Source organism: Melozone crissalis, unplaced genomic scaffold (assembly GCF_028551555.1).
Source record: "Melozone crissalis strain CALT ecotype California unplaced genomic scaffold, PUWL_Pcris_2 ptg000005l_1, whole genome shotgun sequence".
NCBI lineage: Eukaryota > Metazoa > Chordata > Aves > Passeriformes > Passerellidae > Melozone > Melozone crissalis.
This window is the reverse complement of record NW_026535783.1, coordinates 33017150-33042279: the sequence shown is the minus strand read 5'-3', so window position 1 is coordinate 33042279 and position 25130 is coordinate 33017150. Positions and strand designations below refer to the sequence as shown.

Here is a 25130-nt window from a genome sequence, read left to right as displayed (position 1 = left end):
GCACAGCTGTGTTTAGTCAGTTTTCCGTGACAGATAGGAAACATGGGGCATGAGGTTGCTGCTCTCACTTGGTGGGACTGCGCTGCTCACCGTGCTTTGCTGCCAAGGTGGTTTCAGGCAGCACCACATCAGACACCATCAGAAGTCTCAGTCAGAAATAACATCACACACCACTTCCCTTGTACTGTAGTAGGGCCTTGCTGCTAGCCACGTCTGTTGGAGGTGGTAAGCCCAACTGAAGGCAATTTAAAACCACTACAGCAGGACAGCTCAGGGCACAGTTTGCCACCTCCTGGAACTATTGCTAAAAAATATTTGTGATCGCAGTAGCTTGTCCCCTCATCCAAGACAGCTTGGAAAGAGTGAGTATTTCTTCTGGCTCCCCTCTCTAAGTGACCAAAAGGTAGTAAAGGAAAAATAAGGACAGAGGGGACAATAACAAGGAATAACAGCAGAACACAGAGCCAGGATAGGGGCTACTTACATCCACTGTATATGAAGAGATCTTGCTGGTGTGTAGCAAGTGGCTGCCAAGAGGACTACAGAGCTTCCTAGGGTGGTTTTTAGGGAATCTGTAGAACAAGGCTTTGCGGAGCAATGAGAGAGTAGTAATTCACAGGCCTGAGCTCCACTTTGACAAAAAGTGATGTGTACCTTTACGGGACATGGAAAGAGTTTTCCACTCCTGTTCTGCAGAAGAGAGCAGCTTTCACACAGCACATAAAACAGGAGGACAGGAGATAAGGATACGACCACTACAGATTACACTATAGTCCTATCCATAGCTAAGTGGGGCCATATCCATTAGGTCCATCAGCCTGGAAGCAATTTTACCACCATTTTGCTCAGTCTAGTTCTTATTTCCTACCAAAGTCCTAAACCAGAAAAGTTCTATTACTCCTCTTCAGAAGATAAAAGGCAGTCACAGGAGCAACCATTTGCTCTATCAGTTTGAACTTCTGGCTATAAAAAGCTTAGTTCTGCTTTCCTAGAGGAAAAGTCCTCCAGGACTTTTCCTCCCTGCAGTACAGCAGTGCAGGCAACCCAACAGCCGGGCCCATGGCATGACTCCAAGTATGATGATGCTCAGGTCCAGACAGGAGGCTCCCAAGAAAAACACTGACTGCTGTGAGACGATAGGCAGCCCGACACGTCTGCCCCTGCTTAGCAAGGTTGCTGTAGTGCCTCTGTTTGCCAGCTTATCATACACACTTCTGACAGAAAGATTTGCTGTACCCACAAGCATCTTACGAGTACATTTAAATAAGACACTTGTGGGATCCAGGTTCCAACTTCTTTTTCAAAGTGCTGCTCCTGTCACTGGCATAATCCACGTGCCTATCGCTGTCCTTGGGCTGCTATTATTCAGTCAATAACTCTGTCAAGAGGTACCTTTCCAGGAGCATGCTGTAATCGGCAGTTCTGGGTCAAACCCGAAGAAGTACTTTTACCGAGAATTTCTGAATGTTTTACCCTGTGCCTCTCGACTCAAGCTCTCTGAAGGTCGCATTACTGGACACAGCGAAACAGAGAAGAGGTGGAACACGTACAACCTCACTCGAACATTCTAGCCGCCAGACCCGAGTAACCCTCCATCTCGTATTCTTCTGGGCGTTATAAATACTCGGCGGTGGGCTCTGCCTCCCCGCATTTTCCCGCCGGCTGCCCAAAACGCCGTTAAGGCATTAACCGCGCTGGTACCCCCGCGGCCGTGCCCCGCCGGCAGCACCCAGCCCCGGGGCGCTGCTGCCCCGGGCACGGCGAGCGGCCAAGGGGCGGGGTGAGGCGTGGTGGGACGGGACGGGACGGGACGGGACGGGCGGACGGGGGCAGGCAGGGGCCACCGGAGCGGGGAGCGGAGCGTGTCCGGCGGCGCCGGCGGCGCGGGAGCAGCGTGCCAGAGGCAGGGGCCAGGACAGGCGGACGCGGGGACCGGGAAGAGTCCGGACGGGCGGTCGGGAGGTCGGGCGGTCGGGAGGTCGGGGGTGCCCGGGCGAGGCGGCGGCGGGGAGCGCGGAGCCGCGGGGATTGGCGGCGGCGGCGGCGGGGCAGGGCCGGGGCCATCCCAGCCCCGCCCGGCCCGGCCCGGTCCTGCCAGCGCAGCCCCGGGGCCCGAGCGGCGCCGCGCAGGCGGCGAGGTTGGATGCGGCGGCCTTGGAGCGCCGAGGGACGCGGGGAAGCAGCAGGTACCGGAGCTCCGCGCCCTGCCCGCCCCGGCCCCTCTGCCCCGGGCGGGATGCGCCCCCGCCGCCGGCCCGGCCGAGGTGCGGTGCGGCTGTCGGAGCGGGAAGCCGCCGCTCGGGGTGTGCGGCTGGCACGGAGCGGCATCGAGCCGCCTGGGAACGCCGGGTCTAGCGAGCCTCACGCCCCGTGGGTAGAGCGAAGTGAGAGAGCTGTGTGAGACCGTCGCGGGGCGGACACGTCGGGTAACCTAAACAAGACGTTTGTCAGCCCAGAAGGCTCAGGCCGCAGCGCTAATGGAAATTTGAGAACTGTTACTGAAGTTTGGAGTGGGGGAATGGGTCGGGAGCGTTGGGGGACGGAGGAGGAGGTTAAAATGCCTTCCCTTTAAACGACCACGAATTAATCCATCCGGGAGCTCCCCTCTGAGGTGTACATGTGTGCTACTCGGTGTTACAAAATTCAAACTGCTGTCTAAAAGCCAGAACGAAGAAAAGTAACTATTTGTTTTCCTGAGGCTGTAAACTGCCAGCACATTTACTTAAGAAAAAATCTTCTGCAAGTTTGTTTGAGTTCTCTAAGACATTTTTCTGTAGCAGATGTTTATTGTCTAAACTTCATCTGCATCTAGCACGGCTTAATTTCAGTGGAAATGTGTATTGAAATGAACTGCTCTTTCTGTTAATGAGACTACCACGGTAAGGGTGCCTGATAAACTACATGTGTTCACTTTTCATTTGGAAAAGCTTTACAGATACATAAAATATAAAAGGGTTTCACTTCAGATGTGCATTTTTGTATTTCCCTTTGCTGTTTTTAAAATTCTCTCTTTTGGCCAAAATGTGGTGTTGTACATGGAAGCAGAGGGAGAACTGCAGTGCGGGTGGTGGCGGTGGTGGTAAAAGGGCATCAGGTTTCTTTGGTCAAGTCTGTTCGTGGCTGTTTGGAAAACAGGAAAATATGATTCCAAATTACAAGTCTACTGAATGCGTGGTATCATATGTTCTTCTGCAGGCAAAAGTATGTAGCAGAAGGTCAAGTTCTGTGCTCACTTTATTCTCATTTGTTGCTTTGACTTCAGGACAATTGAGAGCAGTTTGGTTCACCTTTTGAATACAGAAATTTCTTATTTCTTCTAGATATAAAGTGCCCAGTGACTTGTGGGAGGGCAAAAGCCCTTAGCTCCCTGTAGGACTCGTGCCCTAAGAGCCCACTGGAAAGGGAGAGTTGAGATGTATGGGAGGGAGCTGGTTGCTGAAGGACTAACACAGGTTCCCTGTTGCCTTCTGGCACTGGGAATTACGTGTTCCCAGAGAAGAGTTGCAGGCCAGGGGAGCCAGTGAGAGCTATGATCCTGCTTTTCTGCATGCACCACTTTGGGGTTCAGTTGGAGAAGATAGAGGAGCCGTGTCTTGCCATAGAGCAAGTCAAGAGGTTGTGGCCTTCCACACAGCATTCTTTCTTTCTTGGGGTGTTGGGCAGAGGGACCCTATCCACCAGTGATGTGATCCATGGTGAAGAGCCCTGCTCTAATTGGAAAGGGTGCTTGATCCTGCCAGGATCCTTGACCTCTGCAGGAGTTCGCACTAACCTCCCTCCAGTGGTTAAACTCCAAAGTGTGCCAGTGGGTGAGGAGATTGCACAGAAGGGGGGATATCTTGGTGCTCACAGCTTGGACCCCAGCTGCTCTCTCCATCCTCAGAGCTGGGACAACAAAGGTCAGCCTGGAGAAGGCAACTGAATTGTCCTGAGCATGACCGTGGTTCTTGACGTTGTACTACTGCCTTACTTCGGTAATTTAGCGATCACTGGTTTAGCCAGCACATCCATGAGGAAGTACAGCCAGATTGCCCCTGCACTGCAAAGAGGTTTAACCTTCTAGTGGTACCTGCTGGTGTAGAAATAGGGGTTCTCTGGTTTGCTTCAGAGGAAATAAAACTCATTTCCAGTGGTTTCAAGAGTCTGGGATGCTGAGGTACCTAACCATGGCAGTGCTGGGCAAGAGACATGCCACAGACAGGTTCTTCAAGTTGTTTTTTAAATATTTTGAGCTGAGGTCCATACTTTGCAGCTAGTATGTGACTGGGGCAAACTTGTTTTGAGGAGTAAATCGTTGAGCTGTCACAAAGCAGTGACACATGTTATCCTGAACCTGCCTTGTAACTTTCTTGTTATTATAATGCATACCCAGCATTAATTTTTCTAATTGTTAAAGAAAGACTGTTCTTTCTGAATTACTGGCTACAACGCAGGAGGTAAACAAAAGAAGATATGGTTGAATGATATTACTTGGAAATAAGTTCTAATTTATTACCTTATTTATATTAATTTTCAAATGTCTTGTGTGTGGTACTCTGTGAGCGTCAGTGAGAGTCCTGGTAAATAATAATGTTACAACTTTCCTCGTCTTCTTACTGGCTTGTCAAAGATTTAATTTTGTGATAGTAAGTTTGCTATAGCAATTTTAAGAGAAGTAATTACTAACAGTGGCCGAGGCTGTACAATTTCTGCTGATTGAGTGCATCATCCTTGCTTTCAGCCAGGGGAACTGGTATAGTGCCATTACCTTTAGTACAGTCATGACACTTTACATCTGCTGAATTGTGGCTGATAAACTCCTATGTCTGGCATATAATTTTCTTCACAGAAAGAAATGTATTTGCACTTTGATAGACGAGTGTGACAAGTCACTTGAAAATGTCTTAAAGAAATATTTATTTTGTTGCATGTGGTGCTCTTAAATGATAGGAATATTATTCTCTCAGGCAGTCATCAGCCAGTCTGGTGAGTATTGCTGGTGGTAGTATTACTAACAAATACTTTTCTAGTCAAATGTAATTGTTTATTTTACAGTGGAAAGCACTTGCAATTCATATGGACACAGTGGGATTTTGTTATAAGCCAATACAATGAAAGACTGTGACAGTTAATATGTTAACAGTGCACAGATTGTAACTGAATTACAATTACACTGAACCTTAGCTGAGGTGAAGTTTTTCTGTTGAGAAAAGCTGTTGAGAATAACTGTTACCATGCTTCAGAAAAGAATTTAACAGCTCAAGGACCCAGTTCAGCTCCTGGGAAAGAAATAAGGTGATTGCTGTCATCTTCAGAGTAAAAAAGGACAAAGACACCAAGCAGCAACTCTGTTTCTTGGATGTCTTTTCCTGTGGGCCTCTTCAACTGTAGTAATTTGGATCTGTGAACTAAAATGGGGAAATAACAGTGGGAAAACACCAAATTATTTTCTCAGAAAGTAATTTTAGAACATCCTGAATACACTAAAGAATTCAAGTCAGTTCACTGTAGGCTTTTATCAGATAACTTTTTTCCTGAAGGAGGGAATCAAGGAAAAGGAAGGGTGGGAAAATAGGGTGTGGGTCACCATTTAAATATCTTTACTTTCATCTGGGATGTGGTTTGCTCCTCCCCTGATCCTCAGAAGGCACTTGAAAATGCATCTCTGACTTCTCAAGTGCCCAGAACAGTGTGTTGGGTCATCAGTGGCTCAAAGTGTTTCTGATCTTAAGAAATCCACATACAGAATCATAAAATATGAGAATGGATTGGGTTGGAAGAGACCTTAAAGACAATATTTTTCCATCCCTCCTTACCTTCATACCTGTCCTTTGAAAGTGTCTTTAATGTGTTTGGAAAATGTTCATGACCCTTGAGTAAATAAATGCTATGGTCAGGAGCTCCAGCTCTTAAAAAGTTCCCTAAATTAAGTTATTTAATTTTGGGCCCATGAGAAGTGTCCTCCCATCCAGTACAATTATTTTCTTACCTTTCCAAAAAAAAAAAAAAGATGCAAATTCGGTTCACATGAAACAAGTTCTGTCCTCACCTCCATACTTGTTTTCTTAGAAAGGTGAAAAATTGGCCATTTGCTCATCCTCAGTGCATATATTTGGGGCATGAGCACTGATTGTGAACCAAGAAAATCAGAATTTCTGGGAAAGTCAAATTTGGTGTAACTATTTTTTACTTTTTAAAAAAAACAAGAATATTAAATATATGTCCTGCATATCTACACAAAGGGAAAAAACCAGTAAAGTTAACTATAAAGAAAAACAACATTTATAAAAATATGACTTGCCATGTTTATTTTTAAAAAGGTAGCACAAATCCAGCTAATTTGAGTGGGAGGTTGGCTTTAGGATGACTGGCTTTCAGTGCATCTTCTCAATTGTATATAGCAGAAATTTATACCATTAACTGGGGGAAGTTATTTTAAGCACTGGCAACATGCACACTGGCATCAAGACTTGACACCACTTTCTCAGTATGTTTCCTACCTTGGGTCTACATGGCAAACAAGGACAAGGTTTAAAAGCATAGAGTTTGCCCTGCTGATGTGAAGGCAGTGATGTTTGGGTTGTCTTTTGGTAGTGCAGTGTACACTTAGGTCTTTTTGAGAGGCAGTGAGCGCTTACTGTCCACACTATGGCTTGCTGGGTCTGTTTGCTCATGGCTCTTCTGTGTGTTTTTCAGCATGGAAATTTAGCATGGGGAAAACACCTTTGAACCGTTATGACGTTGTAGTGGCATTGCCCTTGTATTTCTGCGCCCAGGCTGTGTCTGCGCCTACCTGCAGCTGCTGAGAGAGGCACGCAGCAGTGCTGGATCTTAGTGCCCCGTCAGTCACAGACCCTCACCCCTGGCTCCTGGGTGTATGCTGCAGCTTAAGCACCGGCTGACATGGGAAGGCAGTGATACTTACATTGCATTTGTTGATTTTATTTTCAGAGCCTGGTTTGAGAGCCACTCTCCCGAGTTAATATGCGAGGTGTGCTGGAGGTGAGGATACACAACGCCTGCCCAGAGGAGCACTGGGAGGAACGTGGCTTGATCTCCCTCTTGTGGAAAATTATTGGAACTATATTCTTGTGATACTCAAGAAAAAAAATCCAGCATCCATCAGGAAATAAATTATGGCAGCAGTTACCATGCCACCTGATGCTCTTGTCAGCCCTCAAGGAAATGAAGAGGTGGACTCTCTTATTGTACTGCATTATAATTACACAGGAAAGCTTATTTTAAGGGAAAAGGCAACTGATAAAATAGACCTGCCCACTATTTCATTTCTGATCCTATGTAGTTTCATAGTCCTGGAAAACTTGATGGTTTTGATTGCCATATGGAAAAACAATAAATTTCACAACCGCATGTACTTTTTTATTGGCAATCTAGCTCTCTGTGATCTTTTAGCTGGGATTGTTTACAAAGTAAACATTCTTATGTCTGGGAAGAAAACTCTGAGCTTGTCCTCTACAATCTGGTTCATTAGGGAAGGTAGCATGTTTGTTGCCCTGGGAGCTTCCACTTTCAGCTTGCTAGCGATAGCTATTGAGCGGCACTTGACCATGATTAAAATGAGGCCTTACGATGCAAATAAAAAATACAGGGTGTTCCTTCTCATTGGTACGTGCTGGCTTATTTCAATTTCCTTGGGTGCCCTCCCCATCCTCGGCTGGAACTGTATAAACAATTTACCAGATTGCTCAACAATTTTGCCTCTGTACTCCAAAAATTATGTTGTGTTCTGCATTAGTATCTTCATAGCCATTTTGGTCGCCATTGTCATCCTCTATGCCCGCATCTACATACTGGTAAAGTCCAGCAGTCGTAATGTCACCAACCACAATAACTCGGAGCGGTCCATGGCACTTCTTAGGACTGTTGTGATCGTCGTTAGTGTCTTCATTGCGTGCTGGTCTCCACTGTTCATCCTGTTCCTCATCGATGTGGCCTGCAGAGTCAAGGAGTGCTCCATCTTGTACAAAGCCCACTGGTTTATTGCTCTGGCAGTCATCAATTCTGCAATGAACCCCATCATCTACACCCTGGCCAGTAAGGAGATGCGTCGGGCTTTCTTTCGCCTTGTGTGTGGCTGCCTGGTGAAATCCAAGGTGGCCAGATCTTTGCCTATTCAACCCACTCCAGATCACAGTCGAAGTAAATCCAGCAGCAGCAATACCCAGAAGCCAAAAGAAGATTTCCCACCGATAAATATTCCCTCATGTATTGCTGAGAAAAATGAATCTTCATTTCACAATGGAAACTTCTGTAAGTAAGGGACTACTCAAGACAAGTACTTTTCTGTGTTTTTAGGTTTAAACTACAGGTGTAGTTTAAATATTCATGCACTTCAGTCACAGGGGAAAACACTAACCATTTATTTAACTTTGAGAACTTATTTATCAACAATCATTTGCTTTGGGTGTTCATTCAGTAACACACCTGATTCAGAAAAAGCCTTTCATGCTACCCAGAGGTCAGGACAGAGTCCATGCCCAGCTAAGATCATCAAGTGCCACAATGGCATTGCATGCTTCATTTGGCACCTCGTGGTCTTGCAAGACATCATTAAAACCTGTTAGAAACTTCAGCATTCAACTGAAGACTGCTGACAATTGTAACATGAGCCCAGTTATTGCCAGCTGGGAGAAGAATTCATTGCATAAGTTGGTGATTATAGTTCTCTGTATGTATCTTGCTGTTGTGTTAATGGCCTTATAAGTATGTGGTATAAATAGCTGTATATTTGTACAATTTCTTATTAAAAAGTCATTGATTGGTAAAAGTTTACAACATGCTAAACATTGTATTGCAGTATACAGTGTGACTAATAGTACAAATAGATGCGTTTCAATGGGGATATTTAAAATGAAGTAGTAGCTTTTAACTGTCAGAAACTTTAACAAGTCATATCAATGCAGTATTTTTATTTTTTCCGTTGTTATTCAAACTTTTTGTGTTTAGTGAAGGACAACATGGCAGTTGTCACTGTGGCATTTCACAACATATTTTAAGTAAGCAGTAGTAAACCGTTGAGAGAGGATATATATTTGCTATTTAAAGTAGATAAAATGTGACCCTTCAATACATGTGTAACAAGTGTATGTGCTGTTTCAATGAATATATTTTTGCTTACTATTTTCAATATATTTAAAAATGTATGTCCAACCTATATAAACCTGTGTACATTGTGAATGCACTACCTAAGCTGAGATCCTTCAGTTCTGAAAGAGAGACGTATCATTTCAGAAAGCAGTGAACTACAGTGGGTTCCTGTGGAGTTCCTTCTTTCCTTTCTAGGCCCTACCACAGTGTGGGGTTGTGTTAGAAATTCTCCCTGGGAAGTCCTGCGAGTGGGACAATGTCCCATTTTCTGTCAGTGGGATCCTACGCTTCTACCATTTCTGGACACTTCTGCAGATGCAAGAGGGAAGATGCGGTACAGCAGGGTCATGCTGATGGGCATATCTCCATTTATACCCGACCCTGCCTTGGATCTGGAAAGAAGGCTTTTTAAGTCTGGAAGACCTGGAGCCTCAGCCCCTTTTGAGAGCCCATTTCAGAGAGACCTTACAACAGCTTTATAGATCATCACTGCCTTACCAGCCTGAGGACAGGTTGATGTTGAGTGTCAAAGCAGTTTCCTGAGTCCTGGAGCGGTAAAGACTTCACAGACATCTGGTTTCAGGTCCCCATGGAAGTGGCCTTTGGTACTTCCATCAATTCTACTTTATGGCTGGAGGCTTCAGTGGAGTTTGATGGGAAATTCTGGGACAAGTTCCCATTGTCTCAGTAAGAATGTATACATCTAACTTCATTGGGCTCTTTCAAAGATTTGTGTTTAGTGTCTCAAAATACACTTTGCCTTATGCACAATCAGAAGTAGTTGAGGCTTTTTTAATACACAGCCTGAAAGAGCTCATCCTTAACTTTACTCTGGTCTTAATCATTTAAAGCAGCAGCATTAGACTCTTCTCAAATATGTATTGTGTATAAGTTGTGTATTGTATGTAGCAAAAACCTTTAAAATGTAGAGGTTTGCATTGTGATTATCTTTTACAAATTAATAGTCTGTAAATGTAGAAAAGTGTATAAGAACAAAGAATTGTATTTGAATGAAATAACTGTGAAAGAGAGTAGTAAATATGAAATAATTTCTACCAAAAAATGTTGAGAAGCAGTGCACTTAGAGAAGAAGAAAAAGCTAAACCAAGGTAAGCATGATTGTAGATACAGGCTGCAGGCTCTGTAGCTTTATCAAATAGAGTTGGTGACATTGCATTGCCATGGCTTGATTAGGTTTTTAGATTTTACATTGCTATTGGGCTGTATTGTGGAAGTTCTCCCCTGAAGCTGTGGCTTTTAAAACTGTAAGCTCAAATATTTGTGTACTTGTGTTAGTTGCCAGAGTGGTGGCACATGGCAGCTTCCTTGCTATTGTAGAGCAGATAGGCCTTAGGAGCACACTGCTTTGAGAAAGCATGGTTGCTGAACCCACACCAACCCTCATGTCAAGGATGATACATGATTCTTATTATATAGATGAAAAATAAAAATTTTTGATGGCCTAAGTCCAAGAAGATGTAAATGAAAGTGATATTTAATATCTGCATTCTGGCCTTAGCTATTGTCAGTATTGATGCAAGGTACAAGTAATGCAAAGAACTCTACCATTAAAGGCCATGTGATTGCTTGTTAGTACGAAACCCTTTCATTCTACTTTGATTTCCTTCCCTTATTTTGGAGCTGCGGGGATATTTTGTTAGTTCACTAGCCTGCTGTACTTGAAGCAGGTTTCTAAGATTCTAAGATTTGTGGCTTCATTTGTAACATTGCTAATACCATTTACAAAGTACTTATGATTGGAGAAAAAAGCTATTGTCAATACAATCTTCAGTGAGTCCATCCCATTGGGAAGTACTAGGTAAGGCATAGATTGTGGAAGATTTCAGAGCAGAATTTAAATTAGGACAAGTCAAGAGTTTAACAGCTGTGGACCTTAAACAGCCAGGAAGATCACATACCTTTGAAGCTGAAAAAAGATGGAGAATATCTTCTTTCACCCTAAAATATTAGAAAATTCCTCCAAACACATCCCAGAATCTAACCTTTTATCATCCAAGGCTGATTTGAGCATAGAGAAAACCAGATTTGGTTTTCTTTTCCAATTGGTTTTACATGGAGCAAAGGCTACAAAGCCTTTAATTCATATTATTTAATGAATTGGCATATTTGTTTTGATTATGGATTATTAAATAAATGCAAATCCAGGCACCCATGGAGAAAATAAAGGTTTTTACAATCTGCTTTCCAAGAGTCTTTTATTGCCAACAGTCTTAGAGAATGTTTTCAAATCACTAGGTACCAGAAACATTTCGAAAACTTCTAGGAAAAAAAACCTCGAACCTTTTTAACTAAAGGTGTCAAGTAACAGTAATTTTTCAGAGAATTTTGGAAAGGTTTTGTCCTTCTATGGAAAACATTCATTTCAACTCTAGGTGTTGTGGCTGAAGGCAGTACTCCAGAGGCAGAAGGCTGGTGTGGTTGAACAGAGATCTTCTCTTGGAAATGGGACTAAAATGGAAGGTGTGTGCCCAGTGGAAGCAAGGTCAGGTGACTTGGGAGTAATACTGAGATGCTGTTTGCCAGTGTAGGGAGAAAATTCGTGATGTCAAATCTCAGTTGGAGATGAAGCTGCCGGAAATGTAGGGAACAATAAAAAGAGGTACTTCAATATCAGCGAGAAAAGGCATCTTAGAAATAAAATCAGCCCATTATGGGTGAGGATGGTCATGTCACAAATGGGCATGGACAAGGCAGAGGCATTTAATGCATTCTTTGCTTCTGTCTTCAACACGGATAACAGACCAAGGGAGGCTCTGTGCGCTGAGCTTCCAGGACCATGACTGCAAGAATTATTAACTCCCAGTTTACCCTGAAGTTGTGTGGGACTAGGTGCTCCAGCTGGATCCCTGCAGATCTATGGGACCTGACTGGGATTTATTCAAGAATCCTCAAACATCTATTGTCATTGTAAAATCTCTCTCAATTATATTCTTGGGGTTTTGGGAATCCAGAGAGGTCTCACCTGACTAAAAGGTGGAGAATGTTGTCTCAAGTTTCAAAAGTGGTAGGAAGAAGGACCCTGAAAACTACAGGCCTGTCAGTTTTGTTTCAGTGCTCAGTAAAATCATGGTCAAGATTATTCTGAGAGGTATTGAGAACCTGGAAGACAATGCATTCATCAGTCACAGCCTGCACAGCTTCATGAGAGGGAAGAGTCCTGCTTGTCAAACATGATTTTGTTCTATGACAAGATAGCCCACTTTGTTGATCAAGGGAAGCCAGCTGATGTAATCTTCTGGGGTTACAGCAAAGCTTTTCATAATATCTCTTTCAGAATCCTGGACAAAATGTACACAGCTGGATAAACACATCATGTGGTGGGTGAGCAGCTGGCTCACGGGTCAGGCACAAAGGGCTGCAGTGAATGGGGTGACATCAGACTGGGGACCTGTCACTGGTGGGGTTCCACAGGGTCTCATCTTCAACCCTCTGCTCTTCAACATCTCCAGAAATGACTTAGATTAACTTCTTAATGGAATACTAAGCAAGTTAGCTGATGATACCACACTGGGGGAAGCTGCCATCTCCCTCAAGGGCAGAGAGGCCCTGCAGAGAGACCTCAATAAATTTGAGGGCAATCACCAACTGCAAGAACTTTAATAAGGGCAAGTGTTGGGTTCTGCACCTGTGATGGTTGAGCCCTGATTGTGTGTGTAGAGTGGGGAATGGGAAGCTGGAGAATAAGGCACTGGAGAGCAACAGTGAGGAAACAGACTTGAGGATCCTGCTTGATGGCAAGTTGAACAGCACAGGACAGTGCCCTGTCCTGTGGGGCATCAGGCACAGCATGGCCAGCCGGGCAAGGGAGGGCATTTTCCTGATCTGCTCTGCACTGGGACAGCCTCACTTTATGTGCAGGGGGCTGGATTGGGCACTACAATATAAAAAAGATGCTAAGCTATTGGAGAGTGTCCCCTAGGAGGCCATGTGGATGTGGAGGGGAAGTTGTGTGAGGAGCAGTTGAGTCTTATCTTTTCAGCTTGGAGGAGACTGAGAGTAGACCTCACTGTGATCTACAACATGCTCATGACGGGAGGGGACCTCTTCACTATCATGACCAGTGACAGACCTTGAGGAAGCAGCATGAAGCTGAGTCAGGGGAAGTTTCGGTTTGATATTATGGAAAGGCTTTTCACTCAGAGTGTGGCTGGGCACTGGACCAGGCTCCCCAGGGAAGGGGGCACAGCACCAAGCCTGACTGAGTTGAAGGAATATTTGGACTCTCAGGCACAAGGTGTGATTCCTGGGGTGTATCGTGCAGCACCAGGAGTTGGATGTTATGATCCTGATGGATCCCCTCCAGCTCAGGATATTCCATGATTCTGTGAATGCTATGGAGCTGAGGGTGGCAGGCTCTGCATCTGCCATCCCCAGAGCTGGAGGAAGTCTTTGTCCTTGCTTTCTGGGAGTAGGGTCAGTCCATTGGCCTATCTGCTTGGAGGGCAGTCTGCTCCAGTTATGCCAGGCATGGCTGCTCCCTGGAAAGAGACATTTTGCAAGAAGTGACTGTAGTGAAGCTTTGTTCTGCCTTCAAGGCTTGTTTCCAACTGCTCTAGTAAAGAAATGGAAAACACACCTGTGCATAAAGTGCCAGGCACCAAAAAGCTTGGGTCCTAAAAGTGGGCAGTCAGCTCCATCTGAGCAGAGATGTATTGGTGTTCACCTGCAGGTGCCATTTCACCTGCCAGCACAAGTAAGGACACTTCCAGCTGGAGCTGGGAACCTGGGCCACCCTAGGCCTGGAGAAACTCCCTTCTCGTGGCCAGACTCATGGGGGCCAGGAACAGCAGCAATGATTGGGGGTTTCTACAGTTGTCCTGTGGCCCCCCAGGACCTGAAGAAGGCTGGAGGCACCGTGCAGAGGCATGCAGTGTTTGCAGGTGCCCCTGGTGCATTCAGAGCTGCATTTCTTTTCCCCAAGAGCAGTGTTGTTGCAGTGTGAGCCTATTTCCTGTTTTACTTCCCAGTCCCTTCCCAGGTGTGGCAATACCCCTCTCCCTTCCCCCTTGCCCCCTTGCTGAGTGAGTTCTGTCAATCAGGTTTAGCATTCCAGCAAGGCCATCGTGTGGTTGGTCAAGTTCAAAGGATGCCCTTCAGGCCTGGGGTCATTGGCCTGTCTGGGTGTCATTGTCCCCTGAGACCCTCCTCCTCCCACCTGGTTGGTGTTCACTGTCCCTTCCCCTCCCCCTGTCCCTGGGCTTAAATTCAGCCAGGACCATGTGCTCGGCATTCTGTTGGAGCTGTTACCAAGATTCAGATGTCTGTGACCATGGAATAAACTCTGGATATAAACCCTCCAACAGAATCCGTCTCCTTTTCCTCTTCACCCTCGCCTGAAGCCCTTCCACCCAAGGTAAACTGAGTTTCTACAAGCCTGGGTTTGTTTCAGTGCCCAGCTGCAACATCCAGCCAGCCAAAAGTGTCTCTGAGGTGAAATACCACAGTTGCCGCCTTTGGCCCAGCAGCAAGGGTCAGATGAGCCCAGGCACAATCTACCTGGTAATATTGGGATCTTATTCCAATACAGTGTGACTTTCTAGGGCATGCTTAGGCTCAGCTTTTGTCCAAGTGGTTAAAAGAGAAGGAAGGGCTTTTGCAAGAAGACGTGGTCAGTGGAGGAAGAGGACTGGGGTTAGAGCTCAGCAGAGCTAAGCTTCCTGCTGACATGGAGACAACATTGTCCTCTCCACAGCCCACAAAGGGGCTGCTCTTGTCCTTGCAGCCAGTCTCCGTGGACACATCATGGAGTGGACTATTTTCTATTCTCACCTCTTCAGTGAGCCAAGCAGGAAAGCTACCTTTACAGGACAGGGCAACATCTGGCTCAGAAGGAGGGCCTGTGTACACTTGTGTGTTTTTGCAAAAGTAGTATTTGTTGAAAACAAATGTGTGTTGTCTCTGTCAAAGAACGTGTAGCTCCTGTAGTGGTGTAAGGTCACTGTAGCTGAGGTCCAGGTCCTCATGTGCCATTTGGCCCTCTGAAATTTTTTATCCCTGATTCTACTGGGTTGAGCAATTGATTGACTTGCTAATATTCAGTATCCAGGTGAACCTTTTGAAATGGCACATATTGTGCCCCAAAATGTGCCTCCCTTCAGGCTGGGAGGCACAAGACAAAGATTGGGCTCCCAAGCCCAATCCCAAACCCAGCAAATAAACTTCATTAAGGAACCTGAGCATAAGAGAATAGACTGAAGCCCACTTTACATGCATTTCAAGCTAGTAATAGTGCTCACTGTTTTATTACTTTGGTTAAACATATACAAACTAAATAATCAGGAAACAGTTGCATGACACTTATATTCCAAACTACATTGCTCAAGGACTTCCTCAGAGGCAAAATTTGTCTCTATAGCTAAAATATCACAGTCAGCAGAGAGGCAAAGACTTGAGATTCACAAAAGTGGTTAGGAATATAAATTATCACAATATTTCCACATACATTATTTTTCCTGCAATTTTCAGTTAAAAATGTTTCTAAAAGTAATAAATATTATTAAATAACAATTGTACAATAAAACTTCTTTGTACAGCAAAATAGTCACTTTTTAGTTTTGTTGTTGCTGCCCACACAATGCAAAGAAAAACATTTACCTCAAAAGAAGAAACCTAGCTTCTTTCAAGTTTTAACTCTGCAGGACTTTACTAAGAAGCAGTTATCACAGCAATCCAGACAAAAAGGACACAAATATGTACTAATTATAATCTTCACATTCTTCACTTAATAGAAAATTTCATGTAATTTTGAATTAATGTATGCCTGGGTGTGTTTGATGTCTTGTTCCTCATGGAAGAACCAGGAGGACTGCTGGAAAAAGCTTCCATTTGACCTGGACTTTATTTGATCTTCATGATAGCTACATAAAGTGTAACTCTGCATCTTAATCTCAAATTCTGAGGCTACCTTTGTTTTCTGAGTCATCTGCACTCTCTCTTACACAGTAGGGTAGCAGAATGAGTCACCTAGTTCTAGCTTCTTTCTTCTTTTGGTTTCCATGACCTGTTGTGTTGTCAATCAAGGTTGAAACACTCTCTCTTTGTATGTTGCTTTTGCTAGAAATGTGTAGCTCTGAAATATTATCCCCATTACTGAGACAAAAAAAAAAAAAAAAGCCCTGCATTTTCTCCCTGGAAGCCTTAGGAGATGTTTACTTTGGAGTGTGCAGAGGAACAGATCAGGGCTTGTGAACATAAATGTCTCAATAAGAGATGAGCAGTAGGCTTTGTATCCCCAGAGGTTCTGCTTTAACTCTATCAACCAATTAGCATGCTTATAATTTGGCAACAACTCTCCATTCTCATTAGTGGCGTAAATGCCTACTGGCTCATGTTTCCAGGCTTCACATTTCTTATCCCTGAAGTTTTCTCTCCCAAGACAGCTTTTCATTCTCTATCCAAGCCTCTGCTTAACTGCAGGCAAATTGTATGTCCATGTTATCTTTTCCATGGGCATGCCCTCATTGCAGCTGCATCCAATGCAGATATGACCAAGGTCCACAGACACTGTATGTGAGTGAGTAGGATAAGTCCAGCTGATCACAGAGCACTAACTGGAAATTCACCAACTATTTTGACAGCTTTGAACACACATGAATGTGTGAAGAGTAAAAACCTCAGCTTGAGCAAAAGAGACCATGTAAGTCAAAGTGGTTTTGACAGCACACTAAGGTATGTCTGAATTTAGACTTTATGCAGACATATTTTGAAACTGTAGGCAGATAAAAAGGGAAGTATGTCTCTTACTTCATCTTAGACTTCATTTATGCAAATATGGATTATGGTTTACTTAATATAAATTCTTGGTTCTACTTACTTTGGATAAACTTTGGAAGCCAAGAACGAAGTCTTGAAAGTGGAATTTGTAATCTTTTTTCAGAGTATTCACAAATTCCAAATATCCCTCTGATAACTGCAAATTTTCTAGAAGGTGGAAAACTTTGCTGGTTATCAAATGTCTAAATATGCATCAATTTGGTTATTAATGCATTATATCTGGTATCTGGTATTGATGTGCCAGCAGCAATCACACTACTACAGTATAATTTTTTTTTTTTTTAATTCTCCTCATCTTACTGCATATGATGCCTGGGGACCATGGTGATAAGAAATGTGAGTATATTATTCCACAGTGTGGAAAAAATATGAATATAGGCTATAGAAAACTTAGTTCTGGCAGGTGACATTTACCAGACTCTTAAACATTTTGTTCCATTTGCCCATTTTGCACTGAAGTCTTGGTCCCAGGACTATGTCCTTTGTTCAAGCTTTTATTGAATATCTGGCAGACAGGTTTTGGCAGAACCAGTGTTACCTACCATTGTGAACCCTGTAGGAAATGAAGTGGAGTGAAACAACTGTATAACTGGGCAAAAAGGCAGGCATTAAGCCATGGAAATTGCATCTTCTCATATGGTGACCAGCCAGATATGGTTAGTTTGAACATTCTCTTCTTGCATTAAGGAAAGGGAAGCTGCAATTTTTCACTCTGAGCAAACTCCCATTTGTCAGAAGGTAATGCAGTTTTCAGGCTATATTTTCAGGTTTCAATGCTTCTGAAGCATATGAAATAATGAATAGTTTGGGAACATGAGTGTACCTAGATGTACAGCCTATCACGGCCAGCCAGCAATATTGGATGAATTCTATTAGCTTAATAATTAGTCTAGATCCACAATAAAAAGTAATCAAAATCATCGGGTTAACATATGTGTTCTTTGTTTAGTCATTGTCACTCATTCCTATAGTTGCAACACGACTGAAATCAAAACTGTTAATCAGATAGGACTCAAAACTAATGTAGACAGTCTTGCAGGATATTTAGAGTTCCAGTTCTGACTTCTCACCTATTCACTGGAAAAACATCAAAAGATACTATAATATCACCTAATCTCAGTGATTTCTATTGAGTCTAGAAATGTTTTTCATTCAGTAAAACCCCACTTCTTGAAGTCAAGTACTGAATTACCACAAGCAAATATCTAGTCCTTGAGATTGCATAAAAAATAATAAAAAAGGTGAGGTATTCCAAACCAAAGGTGAACATTTTTATACTGTCAGTTGTCATGTTTTCAGCTAACTTTTCAGCATTTAAATCTATCTTACTACCTTTACTTCTCTTAAATTGGTGGCAGTGTTGGCTCCTCACAGAAGTGAGCCCCGCCACTCTAGCAGGTTCAATTAGTTCTTGGTGAAACCAGTTGGTCTAATGACAACTGGTTTGGAGCTGCTATCCAAACAGCTTTACACTTTATTTGCCCTTTTCATAAAGGGGAAAGCCAAATCTACCAGAGCAACAGAGACAAAAACATGGCTGGATCCACAAACGGATCTCTTTCTCTTCCTTTCTGGACAGTTGTGAGCCTGTGTGGCTCCCAGTGATGTAGGAAAGCCTCTGTGTGCTCCTGTGTGGCCGGGCAGGATGTGCTGAGCCCACCGCGTGGGCAGGCACTGTCGCAGTGCAGCCACAGAGCATCTAGGCACGATGCGCGCACCCTTTGCATCACCAGAGGATGTGCTGAGCTGGGCAAACTGGCTGTGCTGACAGAGCAGCTCAAAATAGCCACATTCCCCTGGAGGCACCGTTTGTGAAATATAGTCTGGGAAATTCAGTATTTCTGTCAAGCAGTTTCATTTTGTGTCTCCTGTGCATCAGCTTTAATTTCTAAAACATGCAGCTAAGTGGCCTCTAAGTTATTAAAGCTACAGTTAGGACAGTAGTAAAAAAAATTAAGATATCTATTTTGGTGTATATTTAGTGCCTTAAATTCATACATCCAAATCTTGTCACATTTTTGCAGGCTATTTAGGAATCCAAAATGGACATAGGAAGCTGGTGGACTTCTTGAAGACACCTAAGAGGGTTATGCAACAGACTTTTACTGAAATGATATGCAATATTCAAAGATAAAAAGACACCTTCTCTTATAGGTAGTGATATCACAGTGAAAACTTTCCAGGTCATGGCTACAGGAAGGTTAGAGCATGGAATAACAAGCATTATATATGAAAAGAAGAAGTGGCAGCTGAGAAAATGTAAACTGGAATATGGTGAGACATGGGTAAGTCATTTTGTGAGACTCTCAAAGTCATTTTGGTGGATACTACTTTGGCATATAAGATGTGTTCCTATTTCCTTGCCACTCCCAGCTAATAAAACAAAATTTTAAGAATTCCACTAAACTCAGTGATATAGCCATAGTGATCTGGGTTGAATTCAGCATTTAATTGCTCTCCTTAGCTCTCAGCTACCATTCAGACCTAGAAATATTAAATAATAACTACCTTTAGTAAAATTAATCACAAGCATTTGGTTCACTAATGTCTTTGTTTGGCTTCTGGATGTCCTAGTTACAGAATCAAGTGTATTTTGACATAAGTGCATGATTATTCTTAGGTGTCTCAATAATTTTCAGTTTTCAGATTACTCAAAATCAAACTTTCAAGTTGCAACTTCACCATATTTAAAAGCAGAAGATACAAGAAAGTTATTTCAGAATTTTAACATGATAGTCCTGCTGAATAGATTCTAAGTTAATTCTTCAGTCAGTTTGATTATGGTGTGACAAATTTTTAAATGCAGCAAATTCTTAGAACCAAATGTAACTTTAAGTATACTGTGGGGTAGGCAGGTACTTAACCTAGACTTACCCTGCTGAGTTTTTATGAATCAAGTCTGAAGATTTGATTTGAGAGACTGGTGCTAGAGAAGACCTTGGATTGCTGAAGGCTAAATCTTGACTCTGGCACAAGCATTGCATTTACAGGAACTGAGTCTATTGAATTTGACTCATAATAAGATTCATAGAATGGGAAAATAACTTTATATAATGTTTAAATGTGAGCAGTACGAACATCCCTTAAAGCATTTCCCAGTACCAAAAGTCAAAGGCATTGCTGCCAGAAATGTGTCTTTATTGTATGTGTATTTTTTAAACTTGATATTTAGAGAAAAACAGTATATTTCCGATGCCTATCACTGGCTGAAGGCCAAAATGAAGTTATGCTTTGGCAAGTAAATGCAAGTGACATCATTTGCAAAACTGATCACTGAGTTCAGATAGTTTTCACTGCTTACAAGAAGAAAAGATTTTTCAGATATGTCTTTGAACAGTCATGTACATCTTATATTAAGCCTATTAAACACAAGTTATTTGAACTTGTCTAATCAGTATGCAACATCTCGTTTGAGACTGTTAATTCAAGGACACCTAGATCTTCACCATAAGCAGAGAACTACTCATAAATAATATTAGCACTGAAATTAAAAAATTGAAGTTACAGTATACTGTTACAATATCATTAGAAAAATCTAAGCACACACCTTGTACACATAGAGATCACACCAAATCGTTGTTAAAGTAAGATACAAATGGTTTGAATAGCATCATATAAGAATTCAAACTTGACGTCAGAAAGATAAAATCCTTTTGATATCAGTGACAGTGAATAATGGTTTTAAAAAACATTTTATGCTAAATTTCTGAGTTGGAATACTAGTTACTGAATTCAGATTCCTTCCATGGTTAACTAGCATAATCCATCTGTAATCCCCATAGTTGTGCTTCTTAGGTAAAATCAGAAATAAGATTTGTAATATTAAATTTCTCAAGAAATTGAGACTGCTGAAATTATTTTTTTATCTGAACAATCACACTTGTTATTTTTCTTTTGGTAAAAACACATGGCACAGAAGATAGTTTTATACTGTCAACAGACTGACTGGAAAAATATAAATATATACTGTATTTTTATATATAATGTGTATATACACTATCAACATTCACATTAGAGAATCTGAACAATTTTGTTGAAATTACTTTTAAGAAAGGCTTCTGATGTGATTTCCTGTTTCATAAAGCATTGAAAATGTTCAAGTGGACCATATGAAATGGGGCCTCTTAAACTTAAATAAAACATACCTGTGAAATGTATGTGAATATGTGGGGGTTTTTTAATGTACATTTTCCTTTCAAATCTGCAATTTCTACCAGTTATAGCTTGCAGGTTGCAATAACTAAAAGAGTTATCTGGAGTCAGTGTTTTCTTTCAGCAGGCTGTTGCAGGCAGAGTTCACTCACTGAAGAAACTATAGGTAAATTATTCTCAAGGTGATAGTTGATGAGATGACTTATGCTGTCAAAGACACGATCTTTTGTACGAACCTTCAAAAAAAGATGCAAGAAGACAGATTAAAGAGTAAGGTACTTTCCCCTTAGCTTAACACTAAAATTATCAAAGAATAAAATGACAAAATCATATTTTAGAAACTGGTCTCTCTTCCATCAGAATTGGTGGAAATTTGGCGCTTATGCAGTGTGGCTTCTGTTTTCTCTCTCACTCCCCCTATTTTCACCAGATAGATATTTTGCATGCAGTTCCATGGACCATCCTACTCTTATCACTCTTTCTAAATAGGACTGCTTGAAAACATCTCTTCATGATTTTGTTTCACTGTAAGTCCAATTTTTCTTCTTTAAAGGACTACCTACTTCTTTGAGATGTTTGTACCTTTTTAATTAGAAAGAACTATCCTGCCAGACATGTCAGAAAACAGCTTCTTCGTACACTTCAGCATTTTTGTGCTTTTCTTCTTCCACTACTCAAAAATTCCCTTCCTAGAAAGTGATCCATCCACCATATGTGCTTAGCTTGGGTTTGTCCTATGCTGCACATACATCCCCATGCCTTCAGAATTGAAACACTTCAGGGCAGGAAAAATCATTTTTCCAACCCACATGCCAGCCCTCTGTAGCAGCATCCTGCTGGTATGCAATATTCCACCCATGACAGGAGGAAACTGATATTGCAGGATAAAACAGTCAAAATTATCTGAACCCAAAACCAAATCTATATTACAAAGCAATCTCTAATCATTTAGTCACATGTCCACAAAACATTTCCTTCCTATTCTGCAAATGAGTTAGGCATACAACTGCTACAGGCAGAGCACAGGTACACCTCAAGCAAGCATGTTGCACTAAAACTTTGCGTAGGACTGGCTCTACACTGCCTCAATCAAACACCTGTGAGCACTGCTCTGACTATGAAATGTTGTCTATTTTCCTTGATCTATTCTCAGGAAGAGAGAAAAACTTATGTTAAAACTTTCAAAAGTCATCTTCTGCTGTGGTGGACACCTCTCCTAAAATAATTCAGTTTCAACATTAAGTTCTGTAAAAATTGCTAGAAGTTTAACACAGTATGTCACAGGATTAAAAAAAAAGAAAAAGAAAACAAATAACTTTGATGGTATATGATGCTTTCTGGTCAGTCTACACATAGTTATATCACTGAAGGAAACCAAAAGGCTCTCCCAATTTCTGAAGCATTCTGCTTTGAAATGTCACTGTCTCTAAAATTAAACTATAATTTTAAAATGAAAAGATATCTTTTAAAAAGCACTAACTTTACTTATCTGTATTCTGAGATGTTCTTACCGTAAGTTAGACACTCTACCATCACCAGAGGTCTAATTATAAATGTAGAAAAATCCTGCAACCCTCCATTTTAAACATCCGTTGTCTGAATGAGGGATCTCTTTTTCCTAGTTTTACTCTTCTGTTAGCTGGATGAGAGCAGAAGCAACTGGACAGTTAACTCTGCTCTGAGAAACACCCTTAAGACCCGTTACGTGTCACTGGGTACTGTGTGTGAAATAATTTTCAGGCAGCCTTTGTGTGAATCAGTCTTCAAGAACAATCCTGCTGAGACCATGCAGATGAAACGCTGTGGCGGCTGGCCGCAGACTGGCATGTTATTGATGATTCTCCACTTTGACAAGTTGCAAATAGGGCTGCTCAGAAGCTGTGTCAAGATCCCGCAAATCGTACAGACAGCACAGCTGTCTGTAAGCAACCACAGTTGCATAAAATCAGTGTTCTGGAACAGTGCCTCCTGAGCCAGGCATCTCAGAGCCATTTGGGCCATGACGATACAAGCAGGCTGTGGGAAGGATAGGTGCAGACAACAAGCAGGTCCCTAACCAAGGAGGTCAGCAAATTAGAGATGCACTAGAGGTAGAGCAGCAAAGATGGGGGAGCCCCTCCAACCTGCACAGGAAAAAAATGCCCTGGAAGCCATCACAGGACCTGAGTATTCCAAGCCAGTCAGCACTGCAGCAGAGCTCCCGGTGGGAGACAGCATTCCTGCACTTGCCAGGTCACACAGCAGTGTTTCCCATGCAGTAGCCTGTAACAGCTCTTTGTGGGTTCATGAGGAAAAGAGAATTAGTCTGCCTTCTTGCACGAGTCACAAAACTGTTGGCAAATTTTAGCAAAGGAGGCTGCTCCTCAAGAGGCATTAAGCCACTCCCCTGGGCTGGTGTACCCATCAAACCCAGGACTAGGCAACTGGCACCTCAAAAGTGCAAAATCATTCTTTGACTGGCCTCATGTGGCAAACGTAACTAATTGCAACAAGTACCATGGACGCTCCTCACCACTGCAGGACTGTGTGATCCTGCCACAGCTTTCTCAGCTCAGATGCCAACAGGCCAACTCCTTTATGGGAGTTTCTCACTCACCTTGGGGCTGGTTACCTAAAGCTGTCCTTTAGGTAACCAGGAAGAGAAGTTGCCTATTTGCAGCTACCAGGAGCCAGGAATAAAGCTCATGACAGTGATTTCAATCTCTCTGAAGAGTTTATGCCTCTGCAGAAGCAGGACAGGCTAGCTACAGAAAACTAGAGCTCCCTTGCCCCCTCCATCCTGCTGTGGGGACGGTCCCTTCACCAGCTGAGGGAGTCTATTTGCAGCAAAGAAATGGAACATGTTTATCCCAATTCTCTCCTGGGCATACATGCAGAGAAACACAGAGGGCCTGGTCCGTATCCCAGGTAACAGAGAAGCCAAGGAGGCTAGCCAAACCTCCTTCCTTTAGCAAGAACACTGAAGAGGCTTAGCTGCACTTTTGACCAAGACCGCAACAGTGGTCAAAGTGTTAACTTGCTTGGGAATCAGGTCCCTAAGGCTCCCTGCAATGTGCAGAAATCATGTGCTAGGTCTTCTGGTAGGCATCAGGGAGAGAATTAGAGATGTGATGGCACATCAGAGATATGAGGTGGTGCTTACGGTAAGGTGTGAATATGCTGTAAAGAAGTTTAAAGGCATTTAGAGAAAATGAGTAGAATCGGAAACCTCATCTGTTAGTGAGAAGTCAGTGCTTACAGTTCCTTCTGGGTCCACCAAAAGAAGATGCTTGGCTTGTCCTTTGTGCATGCCTGTCAGCACATAGGAGCCAGGATTCGTGGTACTCTTCCTCACAAGGAAATCTCCACATTTCTTTAATAGCTGTTCTGCTTCTTTCCTGCTCATCTCTCCTTGATACCATGGCTCTGTACTCAGCTCCTCAGCTTCAGTCCGGACAGCTACTCTGGATAAAGGAGGGCTGGTGCATCCCGTGGAGGTGGATTTCTTCAACATAGCCTCAGATGCTTGATTCTTAAGAGCATCTTCAAATGGTCCTTGTTATGAAAATAGTAACAAGAGCAGGATCATTAAGATGTAAATCACGTAGCAAAATAGTTACTTTCTGGTCATTTTAAACTGGATTTGTTTTGCATTACAACCACTTCTGTTTATGAAAAAAATAAGGGAAGATACACTAATAGACTTACTGATTTATATAATATATTAAGACTGAGGAGTGTAATGTGTTTAAAATATATATTATGCACAGAATGATACTGATAAAAATCAGGCTGAACCTTGGCAGGATTTTTTGAAAGGTACTGGTTTATTTCACTAGTGGCTATTGTCAACAGCTGTATTTATACAATCTGGTAGCAGGCAAATCTTTCCTTCAGTCTTTCTAGGTATTTCAGACAGTTTAATTTCAAATAAATTACATAATAGGGGTACCAAACGTAATTATACTCATATCTGGTCTCTGTTCAAACAAGTCATTCATTTAAAAATTATCCATTACTGAGTCTCCAGCCCAAGGCTATGTCTAGTAGGGAACATTCACCCTCACCACTCAGCCTACTCCTAGCCTCCATTCAGGAAGAGAACTCCACAAAACAGA

At 42.6% G+C, this 25130-nt stretch overlaps 2 protein-coding genes across 12 annotated transcripts in view; one reads left to right on the top strand and one right to left on the bottom strand.

Annotated features, from left to right (window-relative positions):
* The first annotated feature begins 2127 nt into the window (after positions 1-2127).
* Positions 2128-9078, top strand: S1PR3 (sphingosine-1-phosphate receptor 3). The gene is made up of 2 exons (XM_054286137.1): positions 2128-2186; positions 6931-9078. Exon 2 carries the CDS (start codon positions 7116-7118, stop codon positions 8256-8258), a length of 1143 nt encoding a protein of 380 aa, XP_054142112.1. The 5' UTR covers positions 2128-2186; positions 6931-7115; the 3' UTR covers positions 8259-9078.
* Positions 9079-18448: 9370 nt separating this feature from the next.
* Positions 18449-25130, bottom strand: part of SHC3 (SHC adaptor protein 3) — a 55894-nt gene continuing 49212 nt past the window's right edge. For all 11 annotated transcript variants that reach the window (XM_054287256.1, XM_054287264.1, XM_054287280.1 and 8 more), the window contains 2 exons: positions 24272-24567; positions 18449-21269 (listed from right to left, as the gene is read on the bottom strand). In XM_054287256.1, the coding sequence (XP_054143231.1) occupies positions 21141-21269; positions 24272-24567 (425 nt within the window). In that variant the 3' untranslated portion in view covers positions 18449-21140. The remainder of the gene's footprint in view (positions 21270-24271; positions 24568-25130) is intronic.